Source organism: Brachionichthys hirsutus, chromosome 15 (genome assembly GCF_040956055.1).
Source record: "Brachionichthys hirsutus isolate HB-005 chromosome 15, CSIRO-AGI_Bhir_v1, whole genome shotgun sequence".
Lineage (NCBI taxonomy): Eukaryota > Metazoa > Chordata > Actinopteri > Lophiiformes > Brachionichthyidae > Brachionichthys > Brachionichthys hirsutus.
In genome coordinates, this window is record NC_090911.1 from 9,689,744 (window position 1) to 9,701,996 (window position 12,253).

At 42.3% G+C, this 12,253-nt stretch overlaps 3 protein-coding genes across 7 annotated transcripts; 1 reads left to right on the forward strand and 2 right to left on the reverse strand.

The window, feature by feature from the left end:
- Positions 1-1,164: 1,164 nt before the first annotated feature.
- Positions 1,165-4,093, reverse strand: plekhj1 (pleckstrin homology domain containing, family J member 1). The gene is made up of 6 exons (XM_068749179.1): positions 3,776-4,093; positions 3,555-3,622; positions 2,892-2,958; positions 2,616-2,706; positions 2,427-2,490; positions 1,165-2,110 (listed from the first exon to the last, which is right to left on the reverse strand). Exons 1-6 carry the CDS (start codon positions 3,867-3,869, stop codon positions 2,018-2,020), a joined length of 477 nt encoding a protein of 158 aa, XP_068605280.1. The 5' UTR covers positions 3,870-4,093; the 3' UTR covers positions 1,165-2,017.
- Positions 4,094-4,502: 409 nt separating this feature from the next.
- Positions 4,503-6,988, forward strand: sf3a2 (splicing factor 3a, subunit 2). The gene is made up of 8 exons (XM_068749165.1): positions 4,503-4,533; positions 5,013-5,259; positions 5,361-5,407; positions 5,625-5,734; positions 5,852-5,901; positions 6,085-6,225; positions 6,309-6,377; positions 6,463-6,988. The coding sequence occupies exons 2-8, from the start codon at positions 5,062-5,064 to the stop codon at positions 6,736-6,738; spliced, it is 891 nt and encodes a 296-aa protein (XP_068605266.1). The 5' UTR covers positions 4,503-4,533; positions 5,013-5,061; the 3' UTR covers positions 6,739-6,988.
- A 135-nt stretch (positions 6,989-7,123) lies between these two features.
- On the reverse strand, positions 7,124-11,058 carry LOC137904949 (uncharacterized). 5 transcript variants are annotated; one of them, XM_068749170.1, is made up of 8 exons: positions 10,969-11,045; positions 9,211-9,311; positions 8,353-8,381; positions 8,191-8,281; positions 7,972-8,100; positions 7,790-7,887; positions 7,336-7,694; positions 7,124-7,184 (listed from the first exon to the last, which is right to left on the reverse strand). In XM_068749170.1, exons 1-7 carry the CDS (start codon positions 10,974-10,976, stop codon positions 7,377-7,379), a joined length of 774 nt encoding a protein of 257 aa, XP_068605271.1. In that variant the 5' UTR covers positions 10,977-11,045; the 3' UTR covers positions 7,124-7,184; positions 7,336-7,376. The 5 variants fall into 5 exon arrangements, with proteins under 5 accessions (XP_068605271.1, XP_068605272.1, XP_068605274.1 ...); XM_068749171.1 differs by having other exon boundaries at positions 7,124-7,248; XM_068749173.1 differs by having other exon boundaries at positions 7,124-7,694; positions 10,965-11,058.
- Positions 11,059-12,253: the final 1,195 nt, after the last annotated feature.

A 12,253-nucleotide genomic window follows, 5' to 3' on the forward strand; every position in this document is an offset into this window, starting at 1 on the left:
CTAATGCACGAACATAAATATTTATTTTTAATCTATTACTATGTTTTTAAATTATCTTCTTGTTTTCCATTTACAAGCCGACCACAAAATGCAGCACCAGTGGTGGTTTTTTTAATTGCTTTTTTTTTTTTTTTTAATTCACGCATCTTATCGCTTAGCTTGTCAAACGTTTGCTCCTAAATTATATTTTTTAATTAATTTCCAAATAATTGCTAATTGGCCGTAGTTCAACTAATCTCAATGAATTCTGCAAAGCGGTGTGAGCATAATGTCTGACTTCAAATTGTTTGAAAATCAACGAATGTGGATCCGCCATAAATAATTCATAGGGTGCAGATGATTTGAAGCGATCGTTGGTGAGCTAAGGGTCAAAACGTCTATTACAATTCGTGACAATAAGACTTAATCGATGCGATTACAAAGACAATGAAGCCCCTATTAGACAGGTAAACTAAAGCAATGACATTAGGTGTAGCGTACACTAACTAATGCTGGTTGCCCTAGCCTTCTACAAAACGTCCGGCACCATTTCGAAGGCAGATAAGAGCTTTCCAGTCCCAGGACAGAAAACAAACTGTTTTGACGAATTTAATTTATCTATTCTCTTAACACATAAACGAATAAAAAAAAATGTCCGGCACTTAAAGCTATGCTAATGCTAACGACTGCTGAGGTTTATCTACGCAAAGCTAGCTGCTCGGCTAATGGTATTAGCAACATTGTTCTCAATCTTAAGTTAAATTAGCACCTACCGTCGCCCGGTAAACACCTTCCGTTATCTGTCGCTCACTTTTCTGCTTTGTTTCCTAGGTTCGATTACCCTAGTTTGATTTTAAAGTTCGGGTTTTAGTCTTCTAAACAGATCTTGTAATACATAAATATCTTTAACCCGACGTTCAATTTGTGTCCGCAAAGGATCACGGGAGCACCGTGACGTAGCTCTTTTTTGAATCACACACTTTTTTTTTGTTACCAGGGAAACACAACACCATGATCAAAGAGCTTTCCACGTCTTCAGTAGTGAAGTGAACTGAAGCGCTCGTCATTATTCACATTCAAAAAACAATAAATAAAATAGAAAAGCTCGTCTCCAGCGTCGCTTTATCCAGATGTGATCGTATTTCATGGTAAACTAGAGACACAGAGACACTGTTGAATGACAGGAATATTTAATTAATCAGATGGACATAAGACGAAACTGGACTGGAAATTATGTAAATACATTAATAAAAATGGCAGTCTCTAAAAATGCTTTATTAGAAAAAAGAAAAGTGAAACAAATATCTTCCATTAAGTAAAAACAGACTAAATGCATTCCATGTGCAAACATTTTCCAATAGAGACACATTCACTGACATATCATGAACGTTGGTAGACCAGACAGCTAAAAGAATCATTTAACTAGTACGCAGGATGCAGCAATGTAGTGACCGAAATGTGATTGAACTATCAAGTTGTAGAAAAAGTGATAAGTACTGGTATAGTATATTGAAAAAAATTAATATCCAGAGTCTGGTTTCCCGATGCCAAGCGACGCAAAGAAGGTACAGTGAATTCAAGTAAATAATTGAAATTCTATTAAAAAAATATCTCAACCCCGGGAATGTGCAAAAGTATAGTATATAAAAATAAACAGTCTGATGGATATATATTAATATAGCTGAACATTTGCTTTCATGTAGGCAACTAGACAGCACTAAGACTACAAGGTCATTCGAGGTGGCTCAGTTTTTCGTCCACATCACCACAATGGACTCTTCAATGAGCCATTCCCCTGCCTCTCCAAAAAATGTCATCAAAATCCATAGATCACTTTGAGATAAGCAATGCGACTTAAAAGACAGAACTCTGCAACTGTCACTTTGCATGGCCCCTGACACCCTTATATCTATATCAGAACCTCCTCTGGAACAACATTATATACATTCATTAAGTTTCCCAACCAGTGAGGAGTGAATGCTGGAATGGCAGACTGGGACTAGACTAAAAATAAAGTAGGCCTGGACCCAGCAGTGGTCTACAGGGAGGCGGTATCTCTGGGCGGAAGCTGCAGGCCGTTGCTGACCTGGAAGCGAGTTTCTTCTGATATTCCATACTGCTCCAAGGGGTCCTAATAAATAGAAGAACAATAAAAAGAATACTTAGAATCACGTCCCATCTGTAGGAGTCGACTTATACAGAGACATCGAGAACATCTACCTCCACTTGCAACCCATGCTGTGTTTTACTTTAGGCAGAAGCCTGTAAGTGGAATTTAACTAAACATGCATTTGATGAACCTCAAAAACCACCTTCATTCTTATATTGAGAACTATTTCTGAAGTCTGGCTCAATCAACCATGGCATAAATATCAGTGATAAAACCTGCTCTTCTTCTATCCTCACAGGCGTGGATGATGGTAACATGATGCTTTGGATGAACTCACCTTGCCTGTGAGCCTGTGGATTTCAGTTCTATAGAATATCAGGTTCTTCCTCATGAATTCATAGCTGCAAGAAAAGAGACGAGAAACTCAATCATATTTCAAGGGGATTACAGCATCCGAAGCAATGCTGTTAAAATTAGGCCTGGCAGTCGGCCTGTAAAGTGACGGATAGACTGCTTTTCGGTCTACCTGGCCTTAATAATGGCGTCTGTCCATTCCTCACACTGCTCTTCGGAGTCGCACTCAAACAAATACTTCCTCTCTGCTTCATCCAGAAATGCTACCAAGGAAACAAGTAAAAAAATACATGATGTGGATACACCAATGTCAATCCAAAAGCACGAGGAACCATAATGGACGAAACACTGCTCTGTTGCCTTTCAGAGATATATCAACTGAAGAAATCAATAAGCAAAGAAGAAGGTTTATATTGATAATGTGGAAATGAAGTATTCTGCAGCTTACCAATGGAGAAGGTCTGGGTGTCCTCTTTGCCCACCCGACATTGCTCCAGCAGCAGAGCTCCAAGGGGCTGTCGAATACATAAATAAAGACTTACTCAACACGTGGTTGTCATTTACAGGACGTAGTTTCATCTTTAAGATAATGTACAGGTAAGAAAGATTAAATGTCACAATAAATGTGTGTAAGGATGAATATGTTAGGAGGCATTGTGCTCTAGTGCTGAACTGCTATGCTAAAGGAAAAACACATTTGAATTTTATCTTGGATTTTAACAAGCTTCTAATTCCTGTCAGCGGATTCCTTTAGACTGATACTGGGGGGGGCGATAGGTTACTAAAAAGTATATTACTGATTTGAAATTGATGAGCCATGAAACCATTTGTTCCAATGAATACTTTAAAAATGTATTATTACAAGCAGTAAGGAGGCCATGTTGTCACCGGTGTCCAATCGTTTGTCGTTTTGTCAACAGAATTAGATAAAAATACAACAAAACAGAGTTTCATGCAACTCGGCGGGAAGAAGGTCAGACTGCTGTATAGTGTGTACGTGTAGGATTATTGGTTTGACTTACGGGCAACTGTCCTTGCATTGTTATTATTACGTTGAAGTTAGTTTGATATATTATTGGTTGCTTTGCTTTTGCTTTGCTGAAATACTGACCTCCTCCTCATCGGTCCGGAAATAAAAGAGGAAATTAACGACGAGTTTCACCAGCCTTTTCTTCACAACTGCAAGACATCAAACAGAAACTGAGGTTACATTTCAGACAGCTCTGTCGACACTACGGCTGACTGATCGAATCTTTGATGGGCACCGATTCTGATTATATCTGCTGTTATCTACCTAAACAGCAACGCGTGCTAAATGTTAAACGGCGTTACCGTCTCCTTTCTTGGGTCCTCGCATGCCCAGCTCAGCCGCTTTCTCTGAAGGCTGGCGGCTCAGAAAGACGAGCTCCTTCTCGTTGAAACGCATCGCGGTGACTGACGCAGCAGGAAAAAAAAAAACACACCTTAAGAGTTGTCCACGGAGATCCTTTATCTAAAACGGAACCATTCAACGACCGAAAACATTATAATAAGCTGAGATAACAGCGATACGTAGTAAATATTGTCTGTCGCGCCGGCTAAACTTCACCGACCCGCCGTACGGTGATCTTAAAATGTGACGGAAGGTATTAGGACAAGCCTAAGGCTTCCGTCATGTACACATTTTAGGTGAACACGCCTCACCGCTACTAGTACGGAAGCCGGTGAGGGTCGTTCCTGTTCTTCTTCTACTATTTCCTTTCTTCTTCTTCTTCTTCTTGTTGACATCGATAATATTACACGAGCGCCAACCACTGTACTGGGGCCAACAAACATACACCAGTAAATATAGTAAATTATTGGATTAAAATTTACCCCTTTTCAAAATGCGACAAAATAATTTGAAGAGCTATTGAGATAAAAACAAGCAAAAGCAGGCGCAAATGCAGAGATAACGCATTAATGTGGTTGTGGGTCGATTTCCACTCCAGTCCGAGGGGGGGCGCCAATGAACCAGAATCGCCTCGTTAAGACCGAAAAGAGACGAGGAAGGCGCCGCTCGCTTGGGCATGCGTATTACGTCGAAGTCGGCACGATCCGAGTTGTCTTCGGTGAGTGTTATGATATAAGAGAAATGCTCATTGTGAAAAGTTAATTCTTTGTGCAGCTAAACCAATTATCATCGTATGCACATAATTGTGTTTGTTTGTAACGTCATTTGACCATTGTTGTGTGTTTAAAAGGCATTAGTTAGTCGCCGCTAACGCGCCGTTAGCATTAGCATCGTCAAAACCAGTCTCGTTAGCATTGTAGTAGATGTGACGTGCTAACATACTGCAATTACCTGGAAATGTATTTCTTGATATATATTTTTTAATGTATTTTATCGTGATATAAGAATGTTTGGGTAATTAACTGATGTTCTTGTTGATAGCTTGCTAGTCTAAAAGTATTAAATTAATATTGTACCGCGCATAGAAAATACATTGCATGGCAGTGACACGATTATATTTTATTCACATCCTAGTGCATTTTATTCCCCCCCAGTCAATAAAGGAGGATCTAATGTACCATTCTTTTTGTTGACTAGGCAAACGGGTGTTGGGTGTTTCTGTGACTGAACCTATCGTCTAGCAAAGATGGATTTCCAGCATCGAGCTGGAGGGAAGACCGGGAGCGGTGGTGTGGCTTCTGCTTCTGAGAGCAACCGTGATCGGCGAGAGCGGTTACGCCAGCTGGCCCTGGAAACCATTGACATCAACAAAGACCCCTACTTTATGAAAAATCATTTGGGATCGTACGAGTGCAAGCTTTGTTTGACACTTCATAACAATGAGGTGAGTAGACGCATGACTAAACTGTCCTGTGTTCAATAACCTGAATTTCTAAGTGTTTAAGCAGCTAGAAAAATTTACAAACCCCGATCCTGCACTTACAGGGAAGCTACTTGGCTCACACTCAAGGAAAGAAACATCAGACGAACTTGTGAGTACATATCTTGCCTACGCCCCTAATCACAAAAAAGTTAGTGTTTGTGTAATCATTTTGGGTTCGGCTTAATTCTTTTTTCAACTAACAGCAAAGAGCATTTGCTAAACCAACTTGGAGCTATTTTTTGTACTTTGTTAGTATTTTGTCTTTTGTTTAACGCGACTGAGTATTTTACTTGACAGTACTAAACCGCTGTGTCGGTTTCATTCAGGGCACGGAGAGCAGCCAAGGAGGCCAAAGAAGCTCCTGCTCAACCAGCTCCAGCTAAAGTTAAAGTCGAAGTCAAGAAGTTTGTCAAAATTGGTCGACCAGGATACAAAGGTATGCCGGCTGCAAGGATAGCAGTCAGTGCAGTAATTACTTCAGCCAATTTCTTTTACCTTTCCTATTCCTCCCCAATCACGCAATGTCTTTCTCCCCCCTTGTTCTTTTTTTTAGTAACCAAACAAAGGGACCCAGAGACCGGGCAGCAGTCTTTGCTTTTCCAGGTTTGTATGTGTGATTGGAATCCTTGCGGTAATCCTTTTGATGTGATTCATTTTGTGGTTTTAGAAAGGAAGATAATATGACATTTCTGTAAAGCATCAATTACTAGTATTGTAAAGCTGTAGAGATGAGATATCCAAATGCAAACCTATGAACTCCCTCTTTTTCTGTTCTCTCTTGACCAGATCGATTACCCAGAGATCGCTGAAGGAATCGGGCCCAGGCATCGTTTCATGTCTGCTTATGAACAGCGCATCGAGCCTCCTGATCGCCGCTGGCAGTACCTGCTTTTGGCTGCTGAACCATATGAAACTATTGCCTTTAAGGTGAGCAGAAACTGGACTTCTTGTGCTCCTCAAGGACGTCTTATTTACATATGTGGTTCACACAATGCTCATCCCTCCTTCAGGTCCCCAGTAGAGAAATTGATAAAGCAGAAAACCGCTTTTGGACCCACTGGAACAGAGAAACTAAGCAGGTACTGATGAGCTGGATGTAATTTGAAAACGTGACTCGTTAAACACGCCATGTATTCTCACTTGTTTCATTTTTTCCCCTCCCAGTTCTTCCTGCAGTTCCACTTCAAAATGGAGAAAGCTATTCCCCTGTCCAGCGGTCCTCCACCGCCTCTAGGTGTGAAGCGTCCGCCTCCTCTCATGACTGGAGTTGGACCTCGCCCTACACATGATTCCTTACCCCCTCCTCCACCGGGAGGGATGTCTATCCCCCCTCTCCCACCTGGGGCCCCGGGTGCCCCACATATGCCCTCTCAGATGCACATGCCCCCCATGCCGATGAGACCGCCTCCTCCTCAGGGCCTTTCAATGGGAAATCATTGATCACCTACCAATAATGATCGCATTTTGTCCTGACGTGTTGCCTGCCTGTATCTGTCACCCTGTAGGTTCATTCATTTGTACTATTTCTACAACGATGTGCACATTTAGTGGATTTTTATAACTTTTTTTGGCTTATTTTAACGTGGAGGGCAGCCCACATCCCCTGCTGTTTTGTATAATAAATTCTTCGATTCTGGGTATGAAGCTAAAGTTGAAAATCTGAAGACATGTTTGTAATTAAATTCTGCTGAGTAAAACAATTATATCTCAGTCTGTTTTCGACAGTACGTGACACGCGCACACACATTTATTGATTGTTGGTTGATCGCTGTGAAAGCTTGAGTTTATTGGGACGTTCCAAAATGTGAAGACGACTGAGGCGGGAGATCTCTGAGCAGTTTATTGAGGATGCAGGTCGCTCGACGCCGAAGGGGATCTCATGTTCTCTAATGAAGCAGATTCCAAGTTAGGTTACATCACATCACTGTCCTCTAGATACGCAGCAAAAGGCTGGAACACAATAATTGTGTTGCATCATTATATGTTTTTGGTTTAGACCATTATCCAATCTTGTCTTTTCATAAATTATAAATTTACCTTTAAAATGATCGGTCTGTCGCAGAAGAGTGAATCACATTTTAAGTGTTCTTCTCTCCGTGTTCTTTTAACTTTTGGTTCTTGGGCACAACCTCCTCATTTCCTTCATCCTCGTCTTCATCGTCTGCCATCGGGCTGGGCTCCCCCGCGTTATCTCTTTCTCTCTTCCCGTTGTTTTCTTTATCTTTCTTGGCTCTCCTGTGTTTTAATTTCCCTTCTCTTTGCTTCAAGAGTTTCTTGTCGAGCAGCGGCCTGTTTCTGAGGCCGCTCGATGTTGCTCCTCTCTTCGACTGCCAACCTGTGATGTCATCGAGGCCCGGCAGCCACCGGGACACGACTTCCCATAGAGTTGTGACAGGCTAAAGGATTATTGACACAGTGCAAAGTATAGACTGTGAAACAGCTGATCCTATATTTGGAGAATAAAAACGAACCAGTAACAAAGCTTCTTGACCTCTGCTGGACGCCCGCTGTGTCGTAACGTTCCTGACCGTCTCACCGTCAGTCCAGCTTCTTCCTCCACCTCTGCTCTCCTTTGGCCACGCAGAGTTTCTGTTGTAAAAATAGATCATTCAGCCACAGTATGCTTGCGCTTTTCTAACTGCAATTTCCATTTTTACTCACTAGTTTACTTGCCATGTAGTTTCTGACAGCCAGAGGATAGCACCAGGATGGCAATGGCCACAAACAGACAGCGGTTCAGGGTGATACTCTCCCACGGGGTTTCAGTCTGGTTCTGGGTGGACGAAGGTTTCTGCAAGGATGCTGAAATAAATACAAGAAGAAGAGAAAACTGTCGTCATGGTTAAACAGTAAAAGCTGGAAACGGATGAAAAAGATGGGAGTTTTTCCCACTTGTCCTGGTGAAGCTCTGTTCCCTTGGTAACGTTCTGGGTTCTGCTCCTGGCTGCTGTACAAATGGAGCCGTTTCCTGAACATTCTGTATCTTAGAAGAAAACATGCATTAGGCTTGCTACCACAGTGAAAATGATTCATGTTGGCTGTTCTCCAGCTAACCTGTCTGACTTTCCTCGCAGTGTACATTTCTGAAACAGACAGACGGAGAGATGGGGTGAAACAAGGAAATGAAAACCGAAACAGCCGTGTTCTCAATCTGGAATTTATCCACTCTGAACAATATTTATCTGGAAGTTATTCACATTAAATAATAATTATTTGGAGTTTATCCAGGCTGAAGGATATTTATTTTTGAATGTGTTCACATTGGGAGATATTTATTTTAAATTGGGCCAAGCAGGAATCTTATTCTGGAAGTTATCCACATTGAATGACATTTATTTGGAATTTATTCAAATAAAAAATGTGTTAAATCAGGAATTATAGATGTTTTCCACCATCTTTGTAAATTAGTTGGAACTACTGCAAAGGTCGACATCAGGCCAACGACATAACTGCTTTCAATAACACAGTTTCAGTGCAGGGATGTTGCTATCGACACAATCAACCTTATGGTGGCGCTAGAGGGAAAGTCAAAGCATCACCAAAGCCACCGGGATTCATTCACTTAGGGCAACAAAAATGGACTCCAGTCTAGACTGCAATGGTGGCTAATAAAAATGTATTGTCTCTAAAAACTCATCATCATCATCATCAAATGGTCTTTTTATACTTCCAAAGAAAACTTGAGGTTTATTACACCCACCGTCCATGAGGCAAAACCACTTTGCCCCCACAACCTGCATGGAGTCATGTTTCAGTGACTCCTATTTATAGATTATATTGATATATATATATAAAGACTTACAATGGATGCAGGCTTTTTTGGTGCATGCATTACGGATGATGTCTCTCCATCTGTATGTGTGTGTATGCATGTGTGTGTGTGTGTGTGTGTGTGTGTGTGTGTGCTGCCACCTGGTCTGTGGACTTGCCGAACAGGCTTCCGCAGAGGGGGATCAGCCCGTGCTGATCCGAACTCCTCTTCAAATGTCTCAAAGCTTTCGTCCATCTTTTCCCTGAGAGGAAGCGAGGGAAAGAGGTGGAAAAACTGGCTCAAACAGAGTTTCTTTAAAAAGAAAGAAATAAAAAGCATTTGTCAGATTTAAAGATTACACCAAGTTGTGTAGGGCCGGACCAGGTTATTTTGGGGCCGTTGCTCCAGGGCACCTCAGCTGTGGCCTAGACCAGTGGTCCCCCCCGGCCCGCACAGAAAGAATATCTAATTTATATGGTTTCCGTTGTATCGGTTATTAGCGTCTAAAACAGAGACGTCCAAACCGTGCCATGGAGGGCCGAGACACTCCACGTTTTCTTTGCAACCATCGCTCCAGCAGCTGATCTCACTAATGAGCTTCTTCTCTTAAATTGAAGGAGGTGTTGACAATTAAAATCACTTGCTTTAGCGACCGGAAGGGTTCGAAGCTGCTTCGGCACATAGAGACCAAGAACCCTGGATTACAAGACAACAATGTGGCATTTATGAAACAAAATAAATTGAACATGAAGGACAGAAGCAATTATTGAGACCGCAACTTATGGTGAGTAGATATTGGTGTAATACTTGTTTAATAGTGATTGGCAGCAAAAAGGTTCCTAGACTGGCTCCTCTCCAGCCATCAGCCCACGCTCCGTATTTTTGTCTGGGCCGGAACAAATACCCCGGAGTGAAGTATAGTCCGGAAAATAGGGTAATTGGGTTTAAGACCATTGTTTTAAGTGACTGTGGGGCTGTTAAGAATTTATTCATTGTATCCTTTTTTGTTTATATTAATTGGGGTATTTGTGTTGGATTCATTTTTGCTCATGTGTTTCCGGTAGTGTCATAGTTTCAAAGGCATCGGGCCGCCTCCGCCGTGGGGCTGCCTCCACCGGGACATGTTTCTGGCTACATGTTTTATTACCGTATTTTCCCGACTTATACTCAGTCAGGTGCGATTTATATAACATTAAAATATGTAAAGTAAGCCCCCAGTTACCCAGTGTTAGTTTCCCAAACTCTTCCTGGTGCCGAAGCACACACAACAAACTAGTGTGTTAATTTGGCGCGCACAGTGAACAAAGGAAATATTGACGTGTGCAGGTCGGGGGCCCCCTAGTAGCCAGCCCCCCCCCCCCCTCCAAGTAGTTGCTTGGGTTGCTTCTAGGCTGGGCCGGACCCAAAGCTGTGTCTGCAGTATGAACCTGGTTATAGTCAGAGGAAAGCTCTGCTCATTGTTGGTTCTGTCGTTATTTATAGAAATGCCTGCTACTTCTTTCCAAAAGCAAGTATCGAGCGAATCGCGGCGTCGCTGTCCTTTTATTGGTACTTTTCACAATGAACTGCAGAATAAAAGTTGCTCAAACTCTTTCATTAGCGTTTAATGTCAGAAATATTACCAATAAATCACCAGTTCATTAATGAAGCTAAAGCAGTTTTCTGACCTTCACATTTACAAACGAATGCCGTGAGGCCCTTCTGTCTTCCATGACATTTCTATACAGACAGAGCTAATGACCTAGCAGCCCTATAAATAGATGAAGCTATGCCACTGGCGAAACAGATGGATGCACGTACAGTGTAATAGTCAAAAGAACAGGCCTGACATTACCATTATACTGCTGGATGGCTTCTCCTCTGATGAAAACTAACGTTTGACTGTGATTGGGGGGAAAAAAAGGATCTGTCCTACCTGCCTCAACATTTGGGCTCCCCAGGGCAGTGTGGTGGGAACCTTTCTCACAGCCTGTTGTTCTTCTGCAGATATGGCAGCAATCAGTCTCTGAACTGTCTGACAGCTGAGCACAGGTGGCGGAGAATGAAAAAAGAGAAAGAAGCGTGTCGGTCAGAGGCGTCGACTGAGACGGGGTTGATAATCGCATACGCCATACAGGGCCATACAGCTGTCAAACCCACAGAGAGGGCTCGCAGGGAAGAAGGTTCTACCAGCTTCTAATAAAAATAAAAAAAAGTGGCAGAAAAATTGGATTCAAAAATTAATTATAGAATGCAAAATATTTTTGCGGCAACAAGAGAAACGTCTCGGAAAAGGTTTTTATTTCATCGCACTATTCCTCCTTGTGTCTGAGCATTATTATCTTTGTGTGCGTGCGCGTGTGAATGTTTCACCAGGAGAGAGCAGCAGTCTACACCGATGCAGATCCTGGGCGCCCTGCTCTGAAGTCGCTCCGTCAGACAGACAGGGCTGCCGAGCAGATCAAACACGTTGGAACGCACGACTGTCATGCCAATCATTTCCTCTGATCGCATTATGCCCTGCTGCTTTAGTGCCTGTCTTCACTAATCCTGTCAACTAAAGGATCAGGTGGACTGTATGTGTTGTGCGTCATGAAGCCATAGAGCTGGCTCACCATTCATTCTATAGGTGCGGGGTAACAAGGAGCACTTGTCTTATATCAGGGTGAAGTGGTTTCTGGCTACCTTTTTGTGGGAGGGGGGAGGAAGTGTTTGATGATGATGATGATGATGACTCATACCTTTGCTGGGATTAGGATTAGACCTGCTCTTTTTGCTTCTACTTTCGTGTCTGTCTCCTTCTGAAGTGAAGGAAAATTGAACATGAAATAAAGGAAACCTGAGTAAACGCGACATCCAAGTTTTAAATGACAATAATTTGATAACAATACCTTGTCCCCGCAGATACTAACGGAGCAATTACTAAGGCTTTGGGACAACAGATCCGCGGGGAGACGCATTCAGACATATATCCTTGTAGTTTTAGACCAATTTTTGTTAGAACAGTCAGGGATGGCTTTATGCAAAGTGCCCCACGTGTGATTTAGGAGCTCATAATTCAGTGTACAAACACACTCTGTGGATTATACTGCAACTGAGTTTATTTAGTGCTTACGTCTAATGGGCTTATCTGCAAACACTCACCCCAATGAGCTGTCCTGCTTATTAGTCCCGTCATTACAGCTTTCGCCACTCGTTAGACTGCATCAGCCAACGGCTCCGATT

Bases quoted from the DNA above. Each gene is read 5' to 3' on its own strand.
- plekhj1 (XM_068749179.1), bottom strand. From the start codon at position 3,869: ATGCGTTTCAACGAGAAGGAGCTCGTCTTTCTGAGCCGCCAGCCTTCA. The intron at 2,959-3,554 runs GTCAGTATTTCA...TGTATTCGACAG, and splicing joins TCCGGACCGATGAGGAGGAG to CCCCTTGGAGCTCTGCTGCT. The intron at 2,707-2,891 runs GTAAGCTGCAGA...TTTCCTTGGTAG, and splicing joins CACCCAGACCTTCTCCATTG to CATTTCTGGATGAAGCAGAG.
- sf3a2 (XM_068749165.1), top strand. From the start codon at position 5,062: ATGGATTTCCAGCATCGAGCTGGAGGGAAGACCGGGAGCGGTGGTGTG. The intron at 5,408-5,624 runs GTGAGTACATAT...GGTTTCATTCAG, and splicing joins AAGAAACATCAGACGAACTT to GGCACGGAGAGCAGCCAAGG. The intron at 5,902-6,084 runs GTTTGTATGTGT...TCTCTTGACCAG, and splicing joins AGCAGTCTTTGCTTTTCCAG to ATCGATTACCCAGAGATCGC.
- LOC137904949 (XM_068749170.1), bottom strand. The intron at 8,382-9,210 runs GTGGCAGCACAC...TGTCTGTTTCAG, and splicing joins TCGGCAAGTCCACAGACCAG to AAATGTACACTGCGAGGAAA. The intron at 8,282-8,352 runs GTTAGCTGGAGA...TTTTCTTCTAAG, and splicing joins CTGCGAGGAAAGTCAGACAG to ATACAGAATGTTCAGGAAAC.